General features: G+C 40.9%; 1 protein-coding gene across 1 annotated transcript in view; it reads right to left on the bottom strand.

Annotated features, from left to right (window-relative positions):
• Positions 1–23,829, bottom strand: part of KIF18A (kinesin family member 18A) — a 62,954-nt gene that overhangs the window by 31,307 nt on the left and 7,818 nt on the right. Inside the window, exons 5-11 of the mRNA XM_032209125.1 lie at positions 22,233–22,343; positions 20,627–20,824; positions 16,491–16,667; positions 11,007–11,081; positions 10,663–10,772; positions 7,800–7,968; positions 733–897 (exon numbers count right to left, since the gene is read on the bottom strand). Coding sequence (XP_032065016.1) covers positions 733–897; positions 7,800–7,968; positions 10,663–10,772; positions 11,007–11,081; positions 16,491–16,667; positions 20,627–20,824; positions 22,233–22,343 — 1,005 coding nt within the window. The remainder of the gene's footprint in view (positions 1–732; positions 898–7,799; positions 7,969–10,662; positions 10,773–11,006; positions 11,082–16,490; positions 16,668–20,626; positions 20,825–22,232; positions 22,344–23,829) is intronic.

The raw sequence follows: 23,829 nt of genomic DNA, 5'->3' as shown, positions 1-23,829 counted from the left end.
TGCTTATTAATGGGATTTGTTCCAATGCTCTGACTTTTTTGTCCCTCACTAATTAGTGATTCATATAATAGACTTTTTTAAACTTAAAAAATAAAATAAAATCACTTAGAATAAAAAAAATACAGTATACAGTTGGAAGATGTCATTGTATCCTACCGCCTGCCCCTTTGCAGGATGTTATTGGAGAATTAATATTGAAACCCATATGTATTATAAGCAGAGGGTTACTCTGTAGTATAGCCAAAAAATATCATCAAATTCTGACAGTAAACTTGTCTCTGTAACTTAGCATTGCAAGAATCTTCAGGATTAGTAAATACAGCTGTGATTAGAGTCAGTCATGGAAGCCTAAGATTGTTTATGGTTTACATCCAATTTATGGGTGGAAAAATGCTTGCATTCTATGGTCATAAGAGGTTGATTTTCTCCCCTTGAAAAATATATGCAGTGCAGGATAAAGATCAGATAAGTTTGGTTAATATTACAACCACCTGCTCTTAACATTGTTAATAGTTATTTTATACTGTTATTTTTGATAGGTACAGAAATGTTATTTATAATTTAATATTGATGTTATGATGTCCTTCTTGATATGAGTATTTTGGTGATGCTGAAGGTGTTTCAGACATTATTATATATGTATAAGTCACTATGTATGGAGTTGGCAGCGTCTACATTCTATAAATAACTTACTGCTGAGACACAATCAATGAAAGTAAAGAAGCAGCTTACTGGAGGAATCTGCCCATCTTGACCCAGGAGGCGCATTTCATTCTCCAATCTATGCAACCAATTTGTGTTGTCCTCAAAACTTTTAGCTTCCTCTTCTTTTTTCTTTTCTAGATGCAAACGACGACTTTTAAGTAAAGCAAGCCGGTGATCAAGTCTGCCAGTTGCCTATAATATAAGAAATTTAACGAGTTACTACTGTAAACAAACAGAGCAATAGCAAAAACATTTGAATTTATATACTGCTTCACAGTGCTTTTTACAGCCCTCTCTAACTACTTTAGAGTTGGCATATTGCCCCCAACAATCAGGGTCCTCATTTTAACGACCTCAGAAGGACAGAAGGCTGAGTCAACCATGAGCCTGGTGACCTTTGAACTGCCAAATTGCAGGCAGCTGGCAGTCAGCTGAAATAGCCTGCAGTACTGTACTCTAACCACTGTGTCACCACGTCTCTGCCAGATTCTTCTTACACCATATTTTGCCCTATATAATGTGATTAAAGATTACATTCAACCTCATGTAAGAGATTCTCTGTACAGAAAGAGCTACTTTCCCTGTCTCTCTAGCCAGCTGAAGTAGATTTGAGGATGTGTTGGGGAAGGAGAATCAATGTTTCCTGGTTGAAAGTGAGAACTGAATAAAACCTAGCCTGTTTCCTCTCGTCCATGCTATTTCATTTACTATCAACTATAACTTTAGAAACAGGGAAATTCTGAGGTTACATGTTATTATTTGCATATTATTACTGTTATCTTGCTATATCGAACACTATAGATTATTGGTACAATCAATAGGTAGTTCTTGACTTAGGAATCAGGACAGGAATTTCTGTTGCTAACTGAAGCAGATATAAAGTGGGGCTGCCTGTGTAGTGATGGCAATTCCTGCAGTCCCAGTTGCATCATTAATGGGAATCCCAGATGTTACGCAAGGCAACTTTCTACCAGCTTCCCACAGTCAGTGGAGAAGCCGACAGGAAGTTGCAAATTACAGGCTGGCAGGCAGATAAGTGGTTTCTCCCAGATTAGGGAGCAGCAAGGGGATACAGGAGAGGGTAAGCAAGAGGATTGAGGAGGGTGCACAAATAGCAGTGTGGGTTGGGGAGGATGTGAAGGGGTGTGCGCCAGAGTGCAGCATGGGTATAAGGCATGGTGAGGCTTTAGGAGAGAGTGCGGGGATATGTGGGTGGCTGATGCAACTTGAGTATCGGGGGCAGGTGAATGAATATGGGAAGACTTCAGCAATTTGTGATCTTCCCTGCTGGCTTCGTCAATGACTTTGTGGGGAAGCCAGTAAGGCAGGTTGCGAATGGCGATCACGTGATGCTGCAAATAATCAAAAGTGAGAAGTGGTTGCCAAGCACCCAGATTGTGATCACATGACAGAGGGCTGCTGAAATGGATGGAATTCCAAGGAATGGTCACAACCACTGTTCATTCAACGCTATTAGAACTTTGGCCACTGAACAAGTGGTCACAGGATAAGGTCTACCTTTAATTCAGTCTTCAGTTTTTCAATCCACTAGTAGTATGGTTGATTAAAGCAATTCATGGTCTTTGACACAAATTCAAAAAGATATATACATATTTACATTATTTATTATTACCCCGTTTCCCTGAAAATAAGACCTCCCTAAATAAGCCCAATCAGGCTTTTGAACGCAATGGCTAAAATAAGCCCTCCCTGAAAATATTGTAACACAGCAGCAACTGTGACCATGCTCGCCACCTCCTGCACCTCAAAAATAATAAGACCTCCCTGAAAATAAGGCCAAGTGCTTAATTTGGGGATGAAAAGAAAATAAGACCTTATCTTATTTTCAGGGAAACACGGTACATTATACTCCCTTGCCTCAAGATACTTTTCAAAAAGTTTGTCCCAAACTGCTCTTTTATTTCCGTGTTAAAGACACAGTTATCTCTTCGGAATAAAAGCTATTGAAAGAATAAAGTTCCCATGCATTTCTCTTCATTTCAAATTCTAAAATATTTTGTTCTCAGTATAGCAGCAGAAAAAACAATTATCATTCGCTTTTAGAAAACTACTGCCATTCTTAATTGAAAACAGATGAAATGAAATCCTGAACACACACAAAAAACCTGCTTGTAATTGATATTCAAAGATTGATATTGATGGTTAATTGATATACTATAATGTTAGATTATCTGCATATAAGCTGCTTGAGCCCTATTGCTTTTTCAGATAATACATTTTATCTTTATAAAGATCAAAACAAAAATATTAATATAATTTTAAAAAACAAGGAGACAAAAACCTTTGGATGTATACCCAATAAAAACCAGCAGCTCAACCATACCCCCCCCCCTTTTGTCTTTGCAGTTATTAAAAACTTGCTATGAAATTAAATAGAGCAGCAAATTACTAAGGATTGAATTGCAGAATAGCACACAGTAAAAATGCGGTTTGACTTGATATCTTTTGAGAAAAATGCACAGACAGTGAAGGATACTGAGAGCTTAAATGAGAGGGGGGGGGGGAGAGAAACCCCAGGCTGGGTTCTGCAGACTTAAATGAGTTTTGTGAGGACAGCAGGTTAAAAGGGGAAAAAAGTAGTCAACTACACCAAACCTCCCCGCCTAATTTTGCTCTTTTCTTCTCAGTGGCGACGGCTAGTCCTCATTTAGTGACAGTACACAGTTCCACTGAGAAACTTTTGTGACTAGTCCTCCCATTTACAACCTTTGCAGGTTTTTAAACAAGAAGCTGAAGTAATTGTATAAACAAAGTAGCTGTTCTACTTAGTGACCAATTTGCTTAAGAGCCGAGTTGCCTGCCCCAATTATGTTTGTTAAATGAGGGCTGTATGTATATGTCACCAACTGTTGCAAGGGCTCCATTTGGGGAGGGTGCTCATTGCCTTGCTTTCATCCCCTGCACAGAAACAAAACTTGACTCCCTGGAAGATCTTGACATTGCGGTGAAACGATGGACAATCTTGGAGCTCCAAGATTGCCGCTGAATTCTGGTCGCTGGATGGTCCATCCTGGACCTAAACTGTCCCTTAGAGACGGTGACAGGAAGGGCACATCCTGTCGATCCCGGAGACACCAACAAAGTCTCTGGCGATCCGGGGAGAAGCCTTTTTAGACGGCGGCTGCAAGGCAGCCATAAGGTTGTTGAAACCACTGACAGCTCCAAAACACAAGAACAGGAGAGAAGCGTGCTGTTTTGGTGAGAGCCTTTTACTTTTTTCCCCCTGAGAGATCACCCTAATGAGGAGACTTAAATTAAAATTAAGACTGATGTGAGTAAGTGGCGAATTGAAGGTCAAATTGAAGGTCCCCCCCCCTCTTTTTATTGTTGGAAGCTTGACTGGACTTTAAATACAGTTTACTTTTTAAACAGGACTGGCTTTTTCTGCCTTCTCTTCCTTTTTCTTTTTGGATTCTTTGGATATATTGATATAATTAAGCCTTACTGCTCAAGAACTTTCCTTTATTTTTTATGCATTACTGTACTTTTCCTTCTCTTGGAATTTTTTATATATATAAATAAGGCAGAGAGTGAAAGTCAGAGATTGAAAGTGGAAAATAAGTGTCACTGCCACTTAGAGGTTTTGAAATATTGTTTTTATTTCTGCATGAGTGTTTGGAGAAAAGTAGTTCCCTTCAAGGCCACAATGCCTAGCCAAGGATTGATAGTGAAATGAGCATGGATGTTTACACAGGTGCTCTCTGTGAAATTACACGTATGCGGAACTTTGCTTTGAAAGAATAAATAAAAATTTAAAGGGAAAGCCTAGAGTCATCTTGAAAAGGCTTTCATTTTATAATAGTTTTGAACTTTTTTTTGGTGGCAGTGTTTATCTTTCTCTGTTGTGGAAGTTGTGCCTTCTCTCTGTTTTTCTCTTTTCTTGAAGACACCAGCTATTTTGTTTTAATTGAATTGGACTAAGGGAGAATCTAAATATTTTTCCCTTTCTCTTCTTATAATTTTTACATTTTTATATTTTTATTTTGGTTCACCCTTGTGATTGTTTTTTTTCCCTTTTTATTTTCCCCTTTTTAACTGGAATCAATTGGATAAGAGTAAACAAGGGATTGAAGATTCTTTACTTTTTCTTTGCTTTTTGGTCTTACAGTTTTTCCCCTCTCTTCCTTTTTTTTTTGCTTTTTTCCTTTTCCTCTTAATACTTTTTTATCTTCTATTTTTGACCATTCCATGGTCACTTGGGATTACAATTGTACTTTATATTAAGTGGACCAAAATATAGAAGAATTTGAAGATGAGCAAAAAAATAGCCACCACTGGCTCCGCAACAACAACCTCATCTTCTTCACCAGCAGGAGGACAAAGATCAATACAGACGATGTTGCAGCAGGAAAAAGACAAGGGAGTAACATTAGAGATGATTATGCAAGGAATACAAAAGTTACAAGTAAGAGCAGAAAACATTGAAAAGAGAACGGAGAACATTGAAAAGAGAACAGAGAACATGGAAAAGAGAATCAAGACTATAGAACAAACAGAAAATATTGAACAAAAAACAAGCAAAACAGATGAAAAAATTGAAAACATTCAACAATGATGATGAAATACGATAGACTACAAAAAATTAAAGAAAAAAACGACCAAAGAGGGAAGAAAAATGGGGATATAGACTGTAGATTGAGTGTGGTGGGAAAAGATAACAATGGAATACTGGGATGGGAGATTGAAAGGTCAGCTGCTGCACATTGCTGGCTCATATTTAAATGGTTGTCCACTAGGACTCCAAGACCCCTCTCACAGTTACTACTATTGAGCAAGGTACCACCTATCCTATACCTGTGCATTTTGTTTTTCTTGCCTAAATGTAGAACCTTACTCTTTTTATCAATGAATTTTTTTAGATAGTGCCCAATGTTCAAGTTTGTCAAGATCCTTCTGTATCTTAAGCCTATTTTCTGGAGTGTTGGCTATTCCTGCCAGCTTGGTGTCATCTGCAAATTTGATGAGTTCCTCGTTTATTCCCTTATCCAAATCATTGATGAAGATGTTGAAGAGTACTGGGCCTAAAACAGAGCCTTGGGATACTCCACTGCATACTTCCCTCCATGTAGATGCAGTTCCATTGAGGACTGCACGTTGAGTGCGGTTGGTAAGCCAGTTACGAATCCATCTGGTGGTGATGCTGACTAACCAACCCACATTCTTCTACTTTATCTAGTTATGGTCTACCTTATCAAATGCCTTACTGAAGTCCAAGTAAACTATATCGACGGCATTCCCCTGGTCCACTAATTTTGTCACTTTGTCAAAAAATGCAATAAGATTAGTCTGGCATGATCTATTTTTGACAAACCCATGTTGGCTTTTGGATATTACTTTGTTTACTTCTAAGTGTTTGCTAATTCATTGCTTGATTATCTGTTCCAGAATCTTTCCTGGTATTGAGGTCAGGCTGATAGGTCTGTGGTTTCCTGGATCTATTTTTTTTCCTTTTTTGAAGATGGGAACCACATCAGCTCTTTTCCAGTCCTCTGGCAGTTCCCCAGTGCTCCATTTGTTGGTTTACAGCATCAACCTTCCAAATAATTGTAAAATCCAAGAGCTTTTCTCTACTTTTGAAACATTAATTTTGCAATTATTTTAAACAGTTTGCTTTTTATACAAACTATCTGTATGGAAGTTTATCTGAATGACCTCCTGTATCTAATAAAAAAGAAAAAAGTGTTAAGGAAAAAAAATGTTATGTGAGTTCATCAAGCAGAGTACCTGACTCAGAACCAGAACCACATACTTAAGAGTGGAGTGTCTATGAAGATTCTCAATCATCCAGGTCAGTTGTCCCAGTTGTATTTCAAGAGGCAACTGGACTTTCTGGTTTTTCTTTGAAGCCATTTTGTTTCTCATTCAAGAAACTTCTTCAGCTGAATGAATGGTGGGGAATGGAAGAATTCATATTCCTTGCAGACAGCTGGTCATTTGAATTCTTTTAGAGAGTCATTGAGGCCACCTGGAGGTTTATCTATGTCATTAGGGTCACCTGAATATACTGTGCAAACGGGTATGGAGCCTTCTTGGAACTGTTGAAAGGACTGTTGTAGACTGGAGATAGATGATGCTGTATCCCTCCCATCTGTTGAGAGAGGGCTATTCAATTTTGACATTGATGGCCTCTTTGACCTCTCTTCCAAACTAGCGGTCCTCTCTGTCCAAAATGTGGACTTTGCTGTCTTCGAAAGAGAGGCTTTTGTCTTCTAAATTCAAATGGACTGCTGAATTTTGTCCTGATGGGTTTGTTCTATGTTGTGCCACGAATTTATGAAGTGTTTTGTTTCCCCAATGTAGAGATCTGCATATGGCTCACTGGATTGTACTACATATACCACGTTGCTTAATTTGTGTCTACCCTTGGGGTGGATAAGCTTCTGCCTTAGTGTATTTTTGGATTTGAAGTGTGCATGTGTATTGTGTTGGCTGAAAATCCTTCTGAACTTTATCGATAATCCTTCAATGTATGGAACAACAATGTTGCTTTGTTTATTGTTCTCTTCTTTGTCTGTTATGGAAGAGTTCCTGCTGAGGTTTTTTTGGGGAGATTTGGGATAGCCACATGTTTTGAGAGGGCTTTTTTGTTTTGTTTTTTTGGAGATGGATGCCTTTGAGACAGTGTTGACTCCTCGCAACTGCCTGGACATCTTCCAGCAGTTTTCTTGGCAAGAATGTTTTGGAACTGACTTCCCATTGCCTGCCTCCTAAAAGCTGTGGTGGTTCAGTGGTTAGAATGTAGTACTACAGGCTACTTCTGCTGATTGCCGGCTGCCAGCAGTTCGGCAGTTCAATTTTCACCACCTCAAGATTGACCTTCCAATGTTGGTAAAATGAGGATCTAGATTGTTGGGGGCAATATGCTGACTTTATAAACCGCTTAGGGAGGGCTGTAAAGCACTCTGAAATCTAAGTGCTATTGCTATTGCTGAAAGAGTGCAACAGGCCCAACTTCACCCAGTTGGCTTTGTGCCTAAGGTGGAACTAGAACTCACAATATCCCAGTTTTGAACATTAAATATAGTAGCATTTCAAAAACATAGAAAGATAGATCTGTTGTATAAATTTCTTACCTTTTCCAATCTCTCTGGTGAGCAGGAACATACTATTTCAACTTGTTCATGGCAATTTTTCTGATAATGTGTTTTAAGGACATTTTCTTTTAGTTGTAAGTCAAGCTTGAGGACCTCATTCCTGATTTCCTCTCGATTTGCAAACACACACTTCAAGATTTCTTTTAACCTGTCCCAAACATTTATATCAATGAAACCAGTTATAGAAATAGCACATATTTGGGGAAACAAAGAAATTGCATTACACCTCTGCAGTTTCTAAAAAAAAGTTTTGGTTAAAACATCATTGGCTAATATCATTGTGATATATAATAAAATCTCCAAGTTTCAGGCAGACACTTGTTTTCTCAGGAGGCATACAATGAAGATCAAGTATTAATTACCACTTTTTACATCTATTCAAGGCTAACAAGCCATTTCTTTCATAACCGTTAATATTAAAAACCTATTGTCAGCTGTTGAAACTTTTTAAAATAACACCCCACCCAGCCTACGAAGACCATTCAACCTTTTTCCGTTGGAAATTATGGAAGGTATGAAATTGCAAAAGAAAAACCTTAAGTAATGATGTTTTTGAGGATTATAGTCTTAAAAGATTCTCTTTGGGGCCAGATAATATATATATATATATTATATATTATATTATATATATATATATAGGCCATTCACCGTTGGTATATATATATATATCACACTTTTCCGTCTAGAACTTAACTTAAAGATGGAAAAAATGTATTATATTTATACAATTTTTTAAAAAAATGAAAAAGCAATCTAATTTTCTACTCCAATGTATACTAAAGTTGTTCCTGCAGCAATCCTGCTGGCTGCAACTAATGGAAGTCTCTTCTTTTATTGATGAGTGGGAGTATCTCCTCATTGCATATAATGAAATACATTTGGCCAGGTCATGTAGGGTGTAATGGAAAAAAAATAATTTACATAATGTACCTTCAGGCTTGCCAGCCTCCTCTCTCATACCTCATTTGGGGTTTTTCCAAAATTAAGGTTTCTGACATTAGTAAAATCCAGCCTTAAAGTTTGGGAGGGAAACTAAAGGGGTAATTTAAGCCTGAATTTTTCATCTCTGAGCCAGAAATCTAACCACTGCACTAATCCTTGGAATATTGTCCCAGTGCCATAAGACTGCCCTAAAGATAAACCATGGATTTAAAGATGGGAGTACTGTGCAGTACTATTTGTAAGAAAGCAGAGTTGTGGGTGTAAAAGTTCTAAGAACTCTCAGCCTCTATTGAGGAAAAAAAAACCTAAACATTTAAGAACTTTGATTTATTATGTTGTAACAGTTCTGTCTTTATTAACTGTTTTTAACAGAAAGGTTAAAGACCCTTTTAAGTGGGGTATTAAAATGCTGGTTACCATGGGAAGGTTTTATTGCAAAAACTGAGATGTTTCACACATAATAATTAGTTCCTATGATCCTCCCTTTGGGATTATTTCTATATATGGAGTTACCACAGCTCTGGTTAAAACATCTCAGAAATATAACAAACTAAAATTACTACTTAATGTGTTTATTATCCAGAAAAAAGTGACAAAAGTTGCCTCATTACATACAGTTTTACCCCACATAATTTTCTAATGTATTTTTATCCTTTTTAAGAAGACTTTGATTATTTCTTTTAATAGTAAAATCACCCACGTACAATCTCTATTATGGCATTTTAAAAACTCCCACTTTGAAATAACTATTTTTTTTTAAAAAAATGAAAAAAATAGGCACAAAATGTTGCTGTTAACACAAAATTATGTTTCTTTGCCTGGCTAAAAGAAAAAAATTGAATTCTATCTGAAAAAAAAAAAAAAAAAAAAAAACAAAAAAAAAAAACACCATCTGAAGAAGTCACATTTCAAATCCGCCCTGAATTTACTAGCTTATTTTCTTTGTGCATTTCTGCTATTATTTTTTTTAGAAATTCAAAGGACCAGTTTTTAAAAATACATTTCAGTTACATTTTTCCTCAGAACAGGCTGCAGCAATTAAAGCATATTAAATATTGAAACATTATAATCCATACACAAACAAAAGGAAAGAATACTAGTAAATAAACCATTAAAATTATTTTCACCAGAATTAAGTGCAATAGCCTTCTTATAAAGAAAGGTATTAACAATGAAATCAAAATTGATAAAAAGGAAAAAAAAATCCTTGAAAGGAAGTGTTAAACCCTAAGAATAGAAAAGGACAACTCGAGTGAAAGGATCTATAGGAGATGATGGTGCCCCATCTACTCCAAGGAGTAAACAACTATAAAAATATGGCTTTGAATTAATCCTGGAAATAAATCAGAAACTAATGTAACTGTTCATATAAGGAGTCATATTGCTTCAAACCACTGAAATTGCCAAAGAGGGAACCTAGCCTGTTAGACTCTAGGACAGAGATTCAATCTGTACCACCGAGTGAACATTGGCAATAATGAACTTTATGTTAGTAATGCAATCAAGAAAAACAGTGGTATGGTTGTAATTTGCGTAATATGCCAAAGCCACGATAGCCAATCACACTGAATCTTCTTTATGTGGTGTGAATCTAGAGTTTAGGTTAGTTTATCATATTACTGAATGGAAGCTTGGCATCCCTTCTCCTGAAAACTTGGGAAATGAAGTCTTGAGTAATGATGGGATCACCAATTAGTACTACAGGAATATGAGCTAACGCAAGAATATAAACAGTGACTTAATTGATTGGGCACCTGTCTAAGCAAGTCCAGCAATCCATTATCACAAACTAGCCAGACAGTTACAGTACTTTTCAGGAACAAAGATTATCCCAGAAAACATGTAAGCATGAGTTGTATAAAAATTGTAAATATCAAAAAGAAATAATCATAAATATTACCTTGATATTTCAACTTGCTGCTGATTTGTACTTATTGCTGTATCTTGATTACTGGGAACAGATATTTTTCCCACTTTGTATGCTTCCAGTTTCTCTTTCAGCATTAAAATCTGAAACAGTAAGTAGTGTTAAAAAAATGGAGGAACTTGGCACACATTATCTTTTTTAATTTTATATTTGTAAAGCAATTTTTCAAGCTTTTATTATTATACTTCTGACACCTGCTTTTCTTCAATGTTGAGGTACAATAGTTATTTTAATGCATAATAATTAGCATCAATACTCAATTCTTTATTCCTACTTTTTTAAAAAAAAATACTACTAATAGTTAACAGCAGACATACCTCTTTCTTTTGTTGCTCACAGATCTTAACATATTGACTTATATGGCTGTCCAGACTTACAACATTGCTCTTTATCTGTGGAGAGATGAATAAAAAAATTAGTATCACTTTCTTTATTAATTGTGATGTTGTTGGTACATTCCCCTTTTCTTACCAGGGCTTCTTAAAAGTCATTACCGTATTTTCACCCATATAACCCGCGGGTTATATGCGTTTTTTACATGCACAGCGCCCCCCTGCGGGGTATAAAAGTGGGCGGGGTATACGCAAAATATTTTACACAGATTAACTACCGGTAAAGGGAGAGCTTGGGACCACCACTTTCCTCGCGGCAGTGGGCTGGCTCGGCGGCTCGGGCTCCTTTTCTCCCTTTTCCTGCTTGGGTTTCGGGACGCCTTCGTGAAAACCCCACCCCTGGCTATGGGCGAAGTGACCAGGAAGAAGCAGGAGGTGGGAGGAAGCCCGGATTCTGCAGCCCCTCGCCTTCTCTGGGCTTGGAAGTCCGGCAGGAAGGGAAGGGGAGCAGGCGGCGGTGCGGCTTCTTCTTCTGCTTTGCTCTGTGAAAGGGCTTCACTGCCGAAGCATTTTGGTTTAAAAAAAAAACACAGCTGAGATGGGGGGGGGGGGGCGCGCTAAAGAAACGGAGGAGGAAGCCTGCTCACGCGGGGGGGGGGGAGTTGGAGGAACGCAGAAGGGAAACAGCTGAGATCGGTGGGGGCTAAAGAAACGGAGGAGGAAGCCTGCTTTTCTCCCTTTTCCTGCTTGGGTTTCGGGACGCCTTCGTGAAAACCCCACCCCTGGCTCTGGGCGAAGTGACCAGGAAGAAGCAGGAGGTGAGAGGAAGCCCAGATTCTGCAGCCCCTCGCCTTCTCTGGGCTTGGAAGCAGGAAGGGAAGGGGAGGAGGCGGCGGCGCGGCTGTGGCTCCGTTTTCACACACACACACACACACCCCTCCCTTCTTCTGTTTTGCTCTGTGAAAGGGCTTCACTGCCGAAGCATTTTGGTTTTAAAAAAAAACATCGTCCCTTTCTCTCTCCAGTTAACAGGGCCAACCCAAGTGGTGCATTTTATCTGGGAGACGACACACACACACACACACACACACACACACACACGACACGTGCGGCAGGAGGAGCGGCGTCCTCCGCGCTCTCGGCTGCCACAAACGCCACGCAACCAGGGAATCTCCTTTTGGGGGGGGGCAAAGCAGGGCAGTTTCTCGCCGTTCTGCGAAGCTGGGAAAGGATGCGGGAGTTTCCTTCTTCTTCCTGCCCCCCTCCGTCTCCCCGCTGCCACCTTTCAGTCTCCCCAGCCTCGTCCGGGAGAAGCGGCTTGGTGACGTCTTCCTTTCGTACCCCGGTGCGCCTCCCTCGCCACCGCAAGTCGCCTTTTGCCCCCCCCCCCCACCCAAATAATAATACTAAATAAGCAGGTGCGCCGCTTGGGCTGGCTTGGCTTCTCGGTTAGATAAGACCAGCCGGTGCCCCCCCTTTTTTTTTCCGGTTTATTTCGTCGTCATCCGCCAACCCCAGAAATCCGTGCAGTTCGAAAGCTGAGCGAGGCGAACGACCCCGGCGAGGGTAGCAGTAGCGTCTGAAGAAGAAGCCTCCCCTTCGCAAAGGCTCTTCGGCTTCAGGCAGCCAGCGGCTTCACGAGAGGGAGAAATCCGTTGTTATTTTTTTGCTCCCTTCTGGCGAAGAGCCTCTCAGATACGGCGGTGCCTCCCGTGAAGAACGGTAGATGCTCTCTCGCCTGCCAGAAGGGAGCAAAAAAATAACAAAGGAGCAGAGAAAGCACCAGATTCCTCCCCCCTTCACGAGAGGGAGAAATCCGTTGTTATTTTTTTGCTCCCTTCTGGCGAAGAGCCTCTCAGATACGGCGGTGCCTCCCGTGAGGAACGGTAGATGCTCTCTCAGCGTCTGAAGAAGAAGCCTCCCCTTCGCAAAGGCTCTTCGGCTTCAGGCAGCCAGCGGCTTCACGAGAGGGAGAAATCCGTTGTTATTTTTTTGCTCCCTTCTGGCAGGCGAGAGAGCATCTACCGTTCCTCACGGGAGGCACCGCCGTATCTGAGAGGCTCTTCGCCAGAAGGGAGCAAAAAAATAACAACGGATTTCTCCCTCTCGTGAAGCCGCTGGCTGCCTGAAGCCGAAGAGCCTTTGCGAAGGGGCGGCTTCTTCTTCAGACGCTACTGCTACCCTCGCCGGGGTCGTTCACCTCGCTCAGCTTTCGAACTGCACGGATTTCTGGGGTTGGCGGATGACGACGAAATAAACCAGCAAAAAAAAAGGGGGCACCGGCTGGTTTTATCTAACCGAGAAGCCAAGCCAGCCCAAGCGGCGCACCTGCTTATTTAGTATTATTATTTGGGGGGGGGGGCAAAAGGCGACTTGCGGTGGCGAGGGAGGCGCACCGGGGTACGAAAGGAAGACGCCACCAAGCCGCTTCTCCCGGACGAGGCTGGGGAGACTGAAAGGTGGCAGCGGGGAGACGGAGGGGGGCAGGAAGAAGAAGGAAACTCCCGCATCCTTTCCCAGCTTCGCAGAACGGCGAGAAACTGCCCTGCTTTGCCCCCCCCCCAAAAGGAGATTGGGACACGACACGTGCGGCAGGAGGAGCGGCCCTTTCTCTCTCCAGTTAACAGGGCCAACCCAATCCCGCGTCCTTCCTTCCCTCCCTTCAGAGCGAGGAAGTGGCAGCTCGTCCTCTCTTGGGACAACTTGCGAAAAACTGGAGGGAGGGAGCGAAAAAAGAAGCCAGAAACGGATATTTTCTCCCTCTCGTGAAGGGGGGGGGGATCTGGTGCTTTCTCCGCTCGGCGACTAAGAGCCTCTCAGATACGGCGGGGCTCGAAGTGCCTCCCGTGAGGAACGGTAGATGCTCTCTCGCCTGCCAGAAGGGAGCAAAAAAAGAAGCCAGAAACGGATTTCTCCCTCTCGTGAGCCTGCTCAAGCGGGGGGGGGGGAGTTGGAGGAAGGGGAATATCTTCCCGATTCCCCCATCTCCTCGCCCGTAGAACTGAAACGAGAGCTGCCCAAATATCTCCCGGCCCTTCAGGGCTGCCGTAGCGTGGAAGAATATACCGCACTCCTTCACTTCAGAGCGGGGCTAGGAGAGCTTTTCCTCCCACGGAGTTCAATAAAATAAAATAAGGTAGATGGAAGGGAGGGAGGAAGGGTCCCTCCCTCTTACTTTCGGCAGTTTCTCGCCGTTCTGCGAAGCTGGGAAAGGATGCGGGAGTTTCCTTCTTCTTCCTGCCCCCCTCCGTCTCCCCGCTGCCACCTTTCAGTCTCCCCAGCCTCGTCCGGGAGAAGCGGCTTGGTGGCGTCTTCCTTTCGTACCCCGGTGCGCCTCCCTCGCCACCGCAAGTCGCCTTTTGCCCCCCCCCCCCAAATAATAATACTAAATAAGCAGGTGCGCCGCTTGGGCTGGCTTGGCTTCTCGGTTAGATAAAACCAGCCGGTGCCCCCTTTTTTTTTGCTGGTTTATTTCGTCGTCATCCGCCAACCCCAGAAATCCGTGCAGTTCGAAAGCTGAGCGAGGTGAACGACCCCGGCGAGGGTAGCAGTAGCGTCTGAAGAAGAAGCCGCCCCTTCGCAAAGGCTCTTCGGCTTCAGGCAGCCAGCGGCTTCACGAGAGGGAGAAATCCGTTGTTATTTTTTTGCTCCCTTCTGGCGAAGAGCCTCTCAGATACGGCGGTGCCTCCCGTGAGGAACGGTAGATGCTCTCTCGCCTGCCAGAAGGGAGCAAAAAAATAACAACGGATTTCTCCCTCTCGTGAAGCCGCTGGCTGCCTGAAGCCGAAGAGCCTTTGCGAAGGGGAGGCTTCTTCTTCAGACGCTGAGAGAGCATCTACCGTTCCTCACGGGAGGCACCGCCGTATCTGAGAGGCTCTTCGCCAGAAGGGAGCAAAAAAATAACAACGGATTTCTCCCTCTCGTGAAGGGGGGAGGAATCTGGTGCTTTCTCTGCTCCTTTGTTATTTTTTTGCTCAGCAAAAAGGGCCGGGAGATATTTGGGCAGCTCTCGTTTCAGTTCTACGGGTGAGGAGATGGGGGAATCGGGAAGGTTTTCACGAAGGCGTCCCGAAACCCAAGCAGGAAAAGGGAGAAAAGCAGGCTTCCTCCTCCGTTTCTTTAGCCCCCACCGATCTCAGCTGTTTCCCTTCTGCGTTCCTCCAACTCCCCCCCCCCCGCGTGAGCAGGCTTCCTCCTCCGTTTCTTTAGCGCGCCCCCCCCCCCCCGATCTCAGCTGTGTTTTTTTTTTAAACCAAAATGCTTCGGCAGTGAAGCCCTTTCACAGAGCAAAGCAGAAGAAGAAGCCGCACCGCCGCCTGCTCCCCTTCCCTTCCTGCCGGACTTCCAAGCCCAGAGAAGGCGAGGGGCTGCAGAATCCGGGCTTCCTCCCACCTCCTGCTTCTTCCTGGTCGCTTCGCCCATAGCCAGGGGTGGGGTTTTCACGAAGGCGTCCCGAAACCCAAGCAGGAAAAGGGAGAAAAGCAGGCTTCCTCCTCCGTTTCTTTAGCCCCCACCGATCTCAGCTGTTTCCCTTCTGCGTTCCTCCAACTCCCCCCCCCCTGCGTGAGCAGGCTTCCTCCTCCGTTTCTTTAGCGCGCCCCCCCCCCCCCGATCTCAGCTGTGTTTTTTTTTAAACCAAAATGCTTCGGCAGTGAAGCCCTTTCACAGAGCAAAGCAGAAGAAGGGAGGGGTGTGTGTGTGTGTGTGTGAAAACGGAGCCACAGCCGCGCCCCCGCCTCCTCCCCTTCCCTTCCTGCCGTTTCTTTCCCCCCCCCCATCTCAGCTGTTCCTTCTCCCGTAATCGTCGCGGGTTATATGCGTGGGCGGGGTATACGGAAAATATTTTACACGATCCTGAAAACCTGCGGGTTATTCGCGTGGGCGGGTTATTTGCGTGGGCGGGTTATATGGGTGAAAATACGGTAACTGGTTATTACACAGCAGTAGTTAAAGAAATTCTTGGTAAAACAAAGTCCAGTTGCCCGGGGAATTGAAGAAATTATTTGGAAAGGCAGAGAATTGCAGTGAGTGGGTGGTGGAGAAGAAATCAAGTGGAATCTTGAATGTCAAGGAACTATTTGGATGTTATGGTGGAAGGAAATAACGTAGAACCAGAAAAAGGAGGAACAGAACAACAACTATTAAAAGTAACTTTTCTAAAGACTCATTGGACAAATTGTTACGAGGAATGGACTCATGTTAAGAAGCCCCCTGTCCCAATTTTTCCCTGATTATGAGGGCTATTTAACTAATTTAACTAGACATTATTATTTTACTTGCTTTGAACCATCTCATATCTGTAAGTCCTTTAGGACTAGAGAAGCATATAAGCTCTAGCAAATAAACATTACAGGTTGACCGCTGTGCTATTTTAAAGTAAGAAGTAAAGAAGATATACACATCCATGTGCATAAAAATGTACATAAGTTGCTATTATAAATGAAGAATTTTGAAACAATGTTTACTTACTGAGGATTTGATATCTTTGGCTCGGTTGGCATATTTAAGAGTGTTGTATGTGTCATCAAAGAACAAAGAAGAAGGACTAATAGCAGCTATAATGATAGTGCGACAATTTCCTCCAAGAGAGTCTTTCAATAAACGAGTAAGCTTACTATTCCGATAGGGAATATGCTGATTCTTTTTCTGGGAAAAAACAAACCAGCACAAGACATGAAGTGTTTAATAGCTTGCTAAAATTACTATAGCTTTAGACCAAGTTCAAACAGCTGTTCCACATTGCACATTTTGCAGTAGGTGATAAAAATCTTGAAAAGTTTTGCTTGTTTACAACACCTGGCTGATCCTCACCATTCTCTACTAATTTTTTATCCCTTCCAATTAAATCAAAAGTTAGTAAGTTATATTCCTAAATTCTTGAAATGAAAAATGTTAGGATGGAACCAGTCAGTCCGTCTACTGTTCCAGCTATCTTCTCTTCCTGGGTCTTTCTATAATAAAAGTCAACAACAGCTACTTCTCTATTTCTTTTCCTATTGTTAATTATAGAGGAAAATTATAGCAGCCACCTGTAATGAGTGGAGGACTAAAATGGGTCTACAACACCTTTATAACAACTGTTGAACACATCATCTACAAAGCCATAATTCCAGTTTTCACAATAGTCCTGATATATTTCCAAATAAACCTGAATATGTGAAGAATGGTGAACACCCTGTAGCTGTGATGTCACTAAACTGCTAGATGTCCATGGTTGCAGGGCAATTGATATAGTTTACACATAAACATTTCCATGTTGTTGAATATGTTTGAGGGGAAGACGCAGGAGCCATGGAATCAGAGAGTAAGATGTTTATTGCGAGATGACTGCGATTCAAAACGTCCCTGCAACTGTCAGGGTATTTATACTCGAGCCCAAAGCAACTGTCAAATGACCAGCCAATCAGAGAGCTGGTAACAGGGAACATTTGCATATATAACACATGTGAACAGCAAACTTGCACTATCAGCATTCATTGAAAATCACTCAAAAGTTGGTTGAAAGATGAGCTGACTGTATACATTTTAAAAACAAATTCTAGTTTCCATGGAAATATGTGTGTAAACAAAAGTCATGTACTGCAGATAATTAAACAGCACTTCAATAAAGTCACATCAGTAATCCCATGACATGATATGGGGTGCCAAAGCTTCTTCAAATACAATTATTAAACAGTCTATAATAATTGATAGTGAAATTATTTATTTAAATCTTGACATACATTAGATTTTTCTATTCTAATTGTGCATTTCTGTTAATAATTTATATTAATTCAAGGATTTTATTCTACCGTTGGCAATTTTCTAATCTCCCTAATTGTTAATAGTTCTACTTCCTCAATTTTGTCAATTCATTCTGTATAGGAGAAGAACAATCATAACAGTATTGATGTATGGTTTGTGAATCTGTCACTAGATTCATTAAAATAAGTTCTAATGGCATAGTTTTAGGATTAAACATTAAACTTCTCAGCCTTCATTTCCAGAATATTTAGATTTTTTGTCATAATATAGGTAATCAACTGGTTTCAGACACCCCAACACGAACAACTTCCTATAAAGTATCTTAATTTAAAGGTTGTCAAATGACAATACATTGCCTTATAATAATGTTATAAATTAAGACACGTTACTGTATTTTTTGGACAATAAATTCTGTGGATTATAAAACGCACCTAGCTTTTGGGGAGGAAAACAAGGCGGGGGGGGGGGAACTCTGCCTCTGCCTCCAGGCAATTTGCCTCCTTACAGCAAACAGCCTGGTCAGCTTCAGCACAGCCTGATTTAGCACGAGCAGTTGATTGGAGGTTGTATTGGCCTCCCGGAATACCACCTATCAACTGTTCCAGGCTATGGGGATTGTTGCCACTGACCCCCATATTCGGCCTCTGTGCCCCCCCATTTTCAGCCCATTCCAGCTGGCGGGGATAGGTAGATATAACTGACAGCCTGCAGTATATTAGCTTTTATTCTTGGTCATAATTCCAAACTACAGCATTTTTTTCTCTGAATTGCTTCAATAGCGTACTTTCATTAAAAAAACATTTTTATTGTTTAACAAATATTTTAGACATATAGTACTCCAGCTGTGCTGGACTACAACTCCCAGCAGCCAGATCTGGATGTTGGAAACTGAAATCATTGATGTCCAGCTCAGATTCAGGGGGGAAAAGTGTGGAAGCTTAGTGTCCAGAGGCAGAGAACTAACTCTTGGTATACAACCTAAACCAGATCCCTTTCTGACAACCTAGGCAGTGTGCCAATCAGAACTGCAAAACATAAATTTTAGAGAGTTACAGTGCCATCATGTGGAAGCCCAGAAAGATAAACAGCCCTGAAATGCAGGGCTATCTGGGCCAACGTCTCTGAAGTGATGGGTGCAGTTCAAGCTTAAAGGAACTTGGTCTTCCAAAGTGTGTGTATGTGTATATATAAAATGTTCTGATCAAATTATTGGAAATTATGTACCTGCCTACCTGTCTTGCCATTCTGTGGTTTAACATCCAGATTTATTTGATTAACTTGCACTTTGATTTCTAGACACCTTTTGTGTCTCCTGACCAATTTGACCTGACTTGATAAATTTGCTACATACAACCCTTGGTTTACTTTTCTGTAGACTTCTTTTTGGTGGCCTGTTTATGGTGGTGTTAAGATCTGCCTGCCTACACCTCCTAGTAATTCATTTGAAAAATTGACTTAAAACTTCTTATTCTAAAAAAAAATTCCAGGCTTCGTTAGACACATTCTTAATTAGCTGTGCCTTAGTACAATATTTACATCATATTAGATCTCTCTCGAGGCTGCTTTTATCACTTTTATTTCATTTTTAAAGAATTTCATCATTAAAAAGTCACATTATTATAATAATGCTGCCTATTACTGTGTTTCTTCAAAAAGATGACCCACCTTGAAAAGAAGTCTTATCACATTTTTGAGCGCATGGGATCAAATTAAGCCCCACCCACAAAATTAGCCCTAATTAAGACCCCACCTACCCTGAAGTGCAGGGGATGGGGCAAGGCAGAGGTAAAAACTAAACTAGGGTGGGATAGATCCGGAGCTCTGTTATCAGCTGCAGATGCCTTCTGGCAGGCATCTGAGAGTGAAAGCTTCTGGTAGGCATCTAAAGGTGAAAGGGAAGCCAGGGAGATGCGTGTAAGTGGCGGCCACAGAAGTGGGTCAGCAGCAGGCTCCTGCTGGGCGGGACTATTGGTGCCACCGCCATGTGGTAAGTCAATAATTAGAACCTTCCAAAATTAAGGGCTAGCTGTTTTTTTCGGGGGTCAAAAGAAAATAAGACCTGGCCTTCTTTTTGGAGAAACATGGTACTGTATTTTTTATTTTTCTCAGTGAAGGGTATGAACAGTTAGGAACAATTTAAAAGAAATTCTGTGTCCCTGGGAAAAGAGGGGGTTGCTTTAACAGTTCAAAAAGATGTTTCTCCTGCCCCTTTTTTGCTTGTTCCAAAACATTGCTTGCAAAAAGGATAGACCCAGGTTTGCCTTACCTCAAAAATGTGAATTACCAGTAACAGAAAAATTAACATTATAAATAAAATTTCAACAAAATTCACTGTGTGAGAGGCAATGTCAATCTCTGTATGCTAGATTATGCTGCTGGGGGCTTCCTGTCTCCACACATGTTGGCATAAAGAAAACCTTTGGCCCAGATTCCCAATGCAAGCATAAAATCAATCTTCCTTCTCTTTGCAAATATGTGACAATCAGGATGTATGTCTGGTAAAAATTGTGTGTGGTTTGGAACTAATTTGGGGAGTTCCTTCCAGGACATGGGAGAATGTCCTTTTAGTTATCATCCTATGCTAGTTATTTTTTCATTTCAGCCTTCTCAACTAAATAAAAAACAAGAGCACATTTCCAGATATAATAATGATAGATATGTCATTAGTTCTCTCTTTGAATAGGCATAAGGAAACTCCACTTTCGAAAGTAGGACTCATGCCTAGACCCTCTCAACTATGCAGCATGCAAACAACAACCCCAATGAATAAAGACACATAGGATTGTGCAGCTCATCACACACTGACCAATGTGAAATCTAATAGAAACATTGCTGGAGATTGGAAGGAAATTATTACTGACCTTTGGGTCTGCGAGGGCATTAATAACATTGCCAAGAGCAAGCAGTGATCGATTTATATTTGCTCCTTCTCTCAAGACAGCGCCTTTGGCCTTTGTGGCACTGGCACGTTCGGATCCTGCCAGGTCAATGAGACACATTTTGGCAATACGGACATTTTGGCTGATACTTGCAGTTTTATCTTGTTGCCTTAAATAAATCTAAAAAGCAAGAAAAAAAAACCTCAGAAGAAAAAGCAATTTAGCAAGGTTCCAAATATAGGTACCCTGTTTCCCTGAAAATAAGACCTGCCTGGATAATAAGCCCAATTAGGCTTTTGAGCGCATGTGCTAAAATAAGCCCTCCCTGAAAATATTGCAACATAGCAGCAGCCATGAGGTAACCACACTCATCTCCTCCTGCACCTCAAAAATAATAAGACCTCCTCGAAAATAAGGCCAAGCACTTATTTCGGGGGGGGGGGGGGGGGGGGGTGTTCAAAAGAAAATAAGATCCTGTCTTATTTTCAGGGAAACATGGTAGTCGGCTTACAACAGTTCATTTAGTGACCGTTCAAAGTCAGAACAGCACTGAAAAAGTGACCATTTTTCACCCATGGTCACATGATCAAAATTCAGCTTTGCAACTGACTCATATTTATGCCATGTGGCGATCTTCTGCGAAGTAAAATCAATGGGGAATCCAGATTGCCTTAACAACCATGTTAGTAACTTAACAACTGCAGTGGTACACTTAACAACTATGACAAAAAAGGTCGCAAAATGAGGCAAAACTCACTTAACAAATATCTCACTTAGCAACAGAAATTTTGGGCTCTATTGTAGTTGTAAATAGAGGACTACCCGTAATAATATATACATCAATTTAGAAAGCAGAAATTACTGATTACTGTACACACACTTAAGGTTGTTTTTTTTATTCAAGAGTTGAAGGTCTGGCATTGTATAATCATTCAAAGATTGGGAGATGTAAGTGTTTAAAAGAATTAAGATTCATGTTAGATGATATTCCTGAGATTAAATCACATTTTGGAAAATGAACTTTATTAAAAAAAGTGCCTCTTTTGTCTCACGTGCCACTCAATACAGTTAAACGCAGCATGCTGTGCTATAAAATCACAAGTTAAAGTTGGACTGCACATTTGGAAAGCTTGCTTTTTTTTATGGTGACATTTTCTTGGAAAGCCTTTTGGCTCCAATCCTGTGGACTAGGATTCCCAAGCAATGAGACTGACTGAAATCAATGGGAATTTTACAGGAATAAAGATGTATAGGATCCAGCTGCTTTTAACTCAAACCACACTTATTAAAAGTAATGAACAGGGGGAAAATCAGTTTGCAAAATCATGTTACTCTAATGTCAGTACATGAGACATTTATTTTTACAAGCAGCTCCAACACTTCAATAGACTAAAGAGTCTTTCTCTTTAAGGCTATTTAGTACAAAGGATTTAAAGCAGGCACTGTATGTCTGCAAGCTCGAACTTTCTTCCCAATACACAGCTATTATGAATGACATACCATAATCTGAGAGTTCTTTCTATCTTTTACACAAAGCATCAAAGGTTATCTAAGATCCTCAGACACCTTATCTACCGTTTCATCTTACCTGAAAGACAGCATGGGACCGAGATGAGGAGGCATTTACATCAGTAGGATGTTGTGTTCTGTTTTTGTTTCCATAATCCAACATTTGCAAGATCTCTTCTGCAGATTTGGGCTACCAAGGTTGGAGGAAAAGACCCAGTGGAATTAGTAAATCTTTACATGAGTTTTATTATCACAAGTTCCAATAATAATTTAAACTTTATAATTTAGTCTCCAGTTGCCATCTTATCTCAGGGGATGAATAATACAAAGGAAGTAAGATGATATCGCTTATCAAACCAGCTTCTCTTAGTGTACCACAAAATCAATATCTGACTAAAGATGATATGCAAAAATAATTTGCATAATATTTTAAGGGAACAGACAGCGGGGAAAACATAGTTTCCTCCATTACCAGACTTTTGGCTATCACAGACTAATACAGCTCTATCCCTGTATCGACTGTTTAAACCCAGTAACTCATTGTGACTAGCTAGGTGTTTATATCAGATCAATGGTTGCCTATAATTCATCTTAAAGCAGATGAATAATAAGAACATTCAGAGTTCCAGAATTAAACATTTACAGGGAACAAAAACATACAAAATAAAACAAGTATGTCAATTCATGGCAAGGATAACAGCAAAAGGTAAGTTTTTCATCCCAGTGTCTCAAATTTACAGTATTGATTTAGTGTTTTATTTTCAGAAGACTCTATCATATTCACTCCCAAAAAGCAGAAGCAAAAATTGACATGATCAGCATGCATTCACTAGCCGAGCCCAAGGAAGAAAAGTCTAACACATTTCATTGGAGAAAAAGGTGTTTTGGAATAAACCTGACCTTCTCATTTTTTTTGAAATAATATCACCTATGCAACTGAGTCTAGTTTCCAACTTTCTCCCACAAAATATTTTCTTCAAAAAATTTGCCCATCTTAGGTCTGCTATACATACTGGTATTATATTGTTGCTTTCTGTTCCATAGAAAATTTATGCCACTAGAAGATCAACTTTCTGAAGAAAGCACCATTTTAAAATCCCTGAACTATTTTCAAGTATCTTTTTTGTCCCCTAGGACCTACTCACAAAATGACCACCAAATTTATTGTCAATAATGTTTTTTTTGGGGGGAGGTCTTGTTAGCTTGCTTTCTAACAGCTACATGGACAAGTCCGTGCAGTTTTCTTGGTAACATTTTCTGAAGTGGTTTGCCATTGTCTCCTTCCTAGTATTGAGAAAGAACGACTGGCTTAATGGACATTCAACTGGTTTATGTCTAAAGAAGGCTAGAACTCAGTCTCTGGGTCTCTAGCCTGATGCCTTATAGGCTTTCTATCTATACCAAATAGTATGCAAAAATTTTGGAGGTACATGGAAGTAGGCATCGTATGGCCTGGCAATACCCTGAAGAGACTTTGATGGATTGACCGGTCACCACACCACCAAAACCTGGCTTCTCCAATTCTAGCCGAAATTTGCAACTACAATTGTCAGGTTTCCGAAAAATCCAGTATAGTTTTTTTTGTTTTTGTGAAGGGATAAAAGCTCCCAAACAGCCTGAAACAACTTTGATTGGGTTGGATAAAAATAAGTGTAAATGTTTGGAACTAGATACAC

The sequence above is a fragment of the Thamnophis elegans genome, chromosome 1 (assembly GCF_009769535.1).
Source record: "Thamnophis elegans isolate rThaEle1 chromosome 1, rThaEle1.pri, whole genome shotgun sequence".
Taxonomy (NCBI): domain Eukaryota; kingdom Metazoa; phylum Chordata; class Lepidosauria; order Squamata; family Colubridae; genus Thamnophis; species Thamnophis elegans.
The sequence above is the reverse complement of the archived record's forward strand: the minus strand, read 5'-3'. Positions and strand labels throughout refer to the sequence as shown.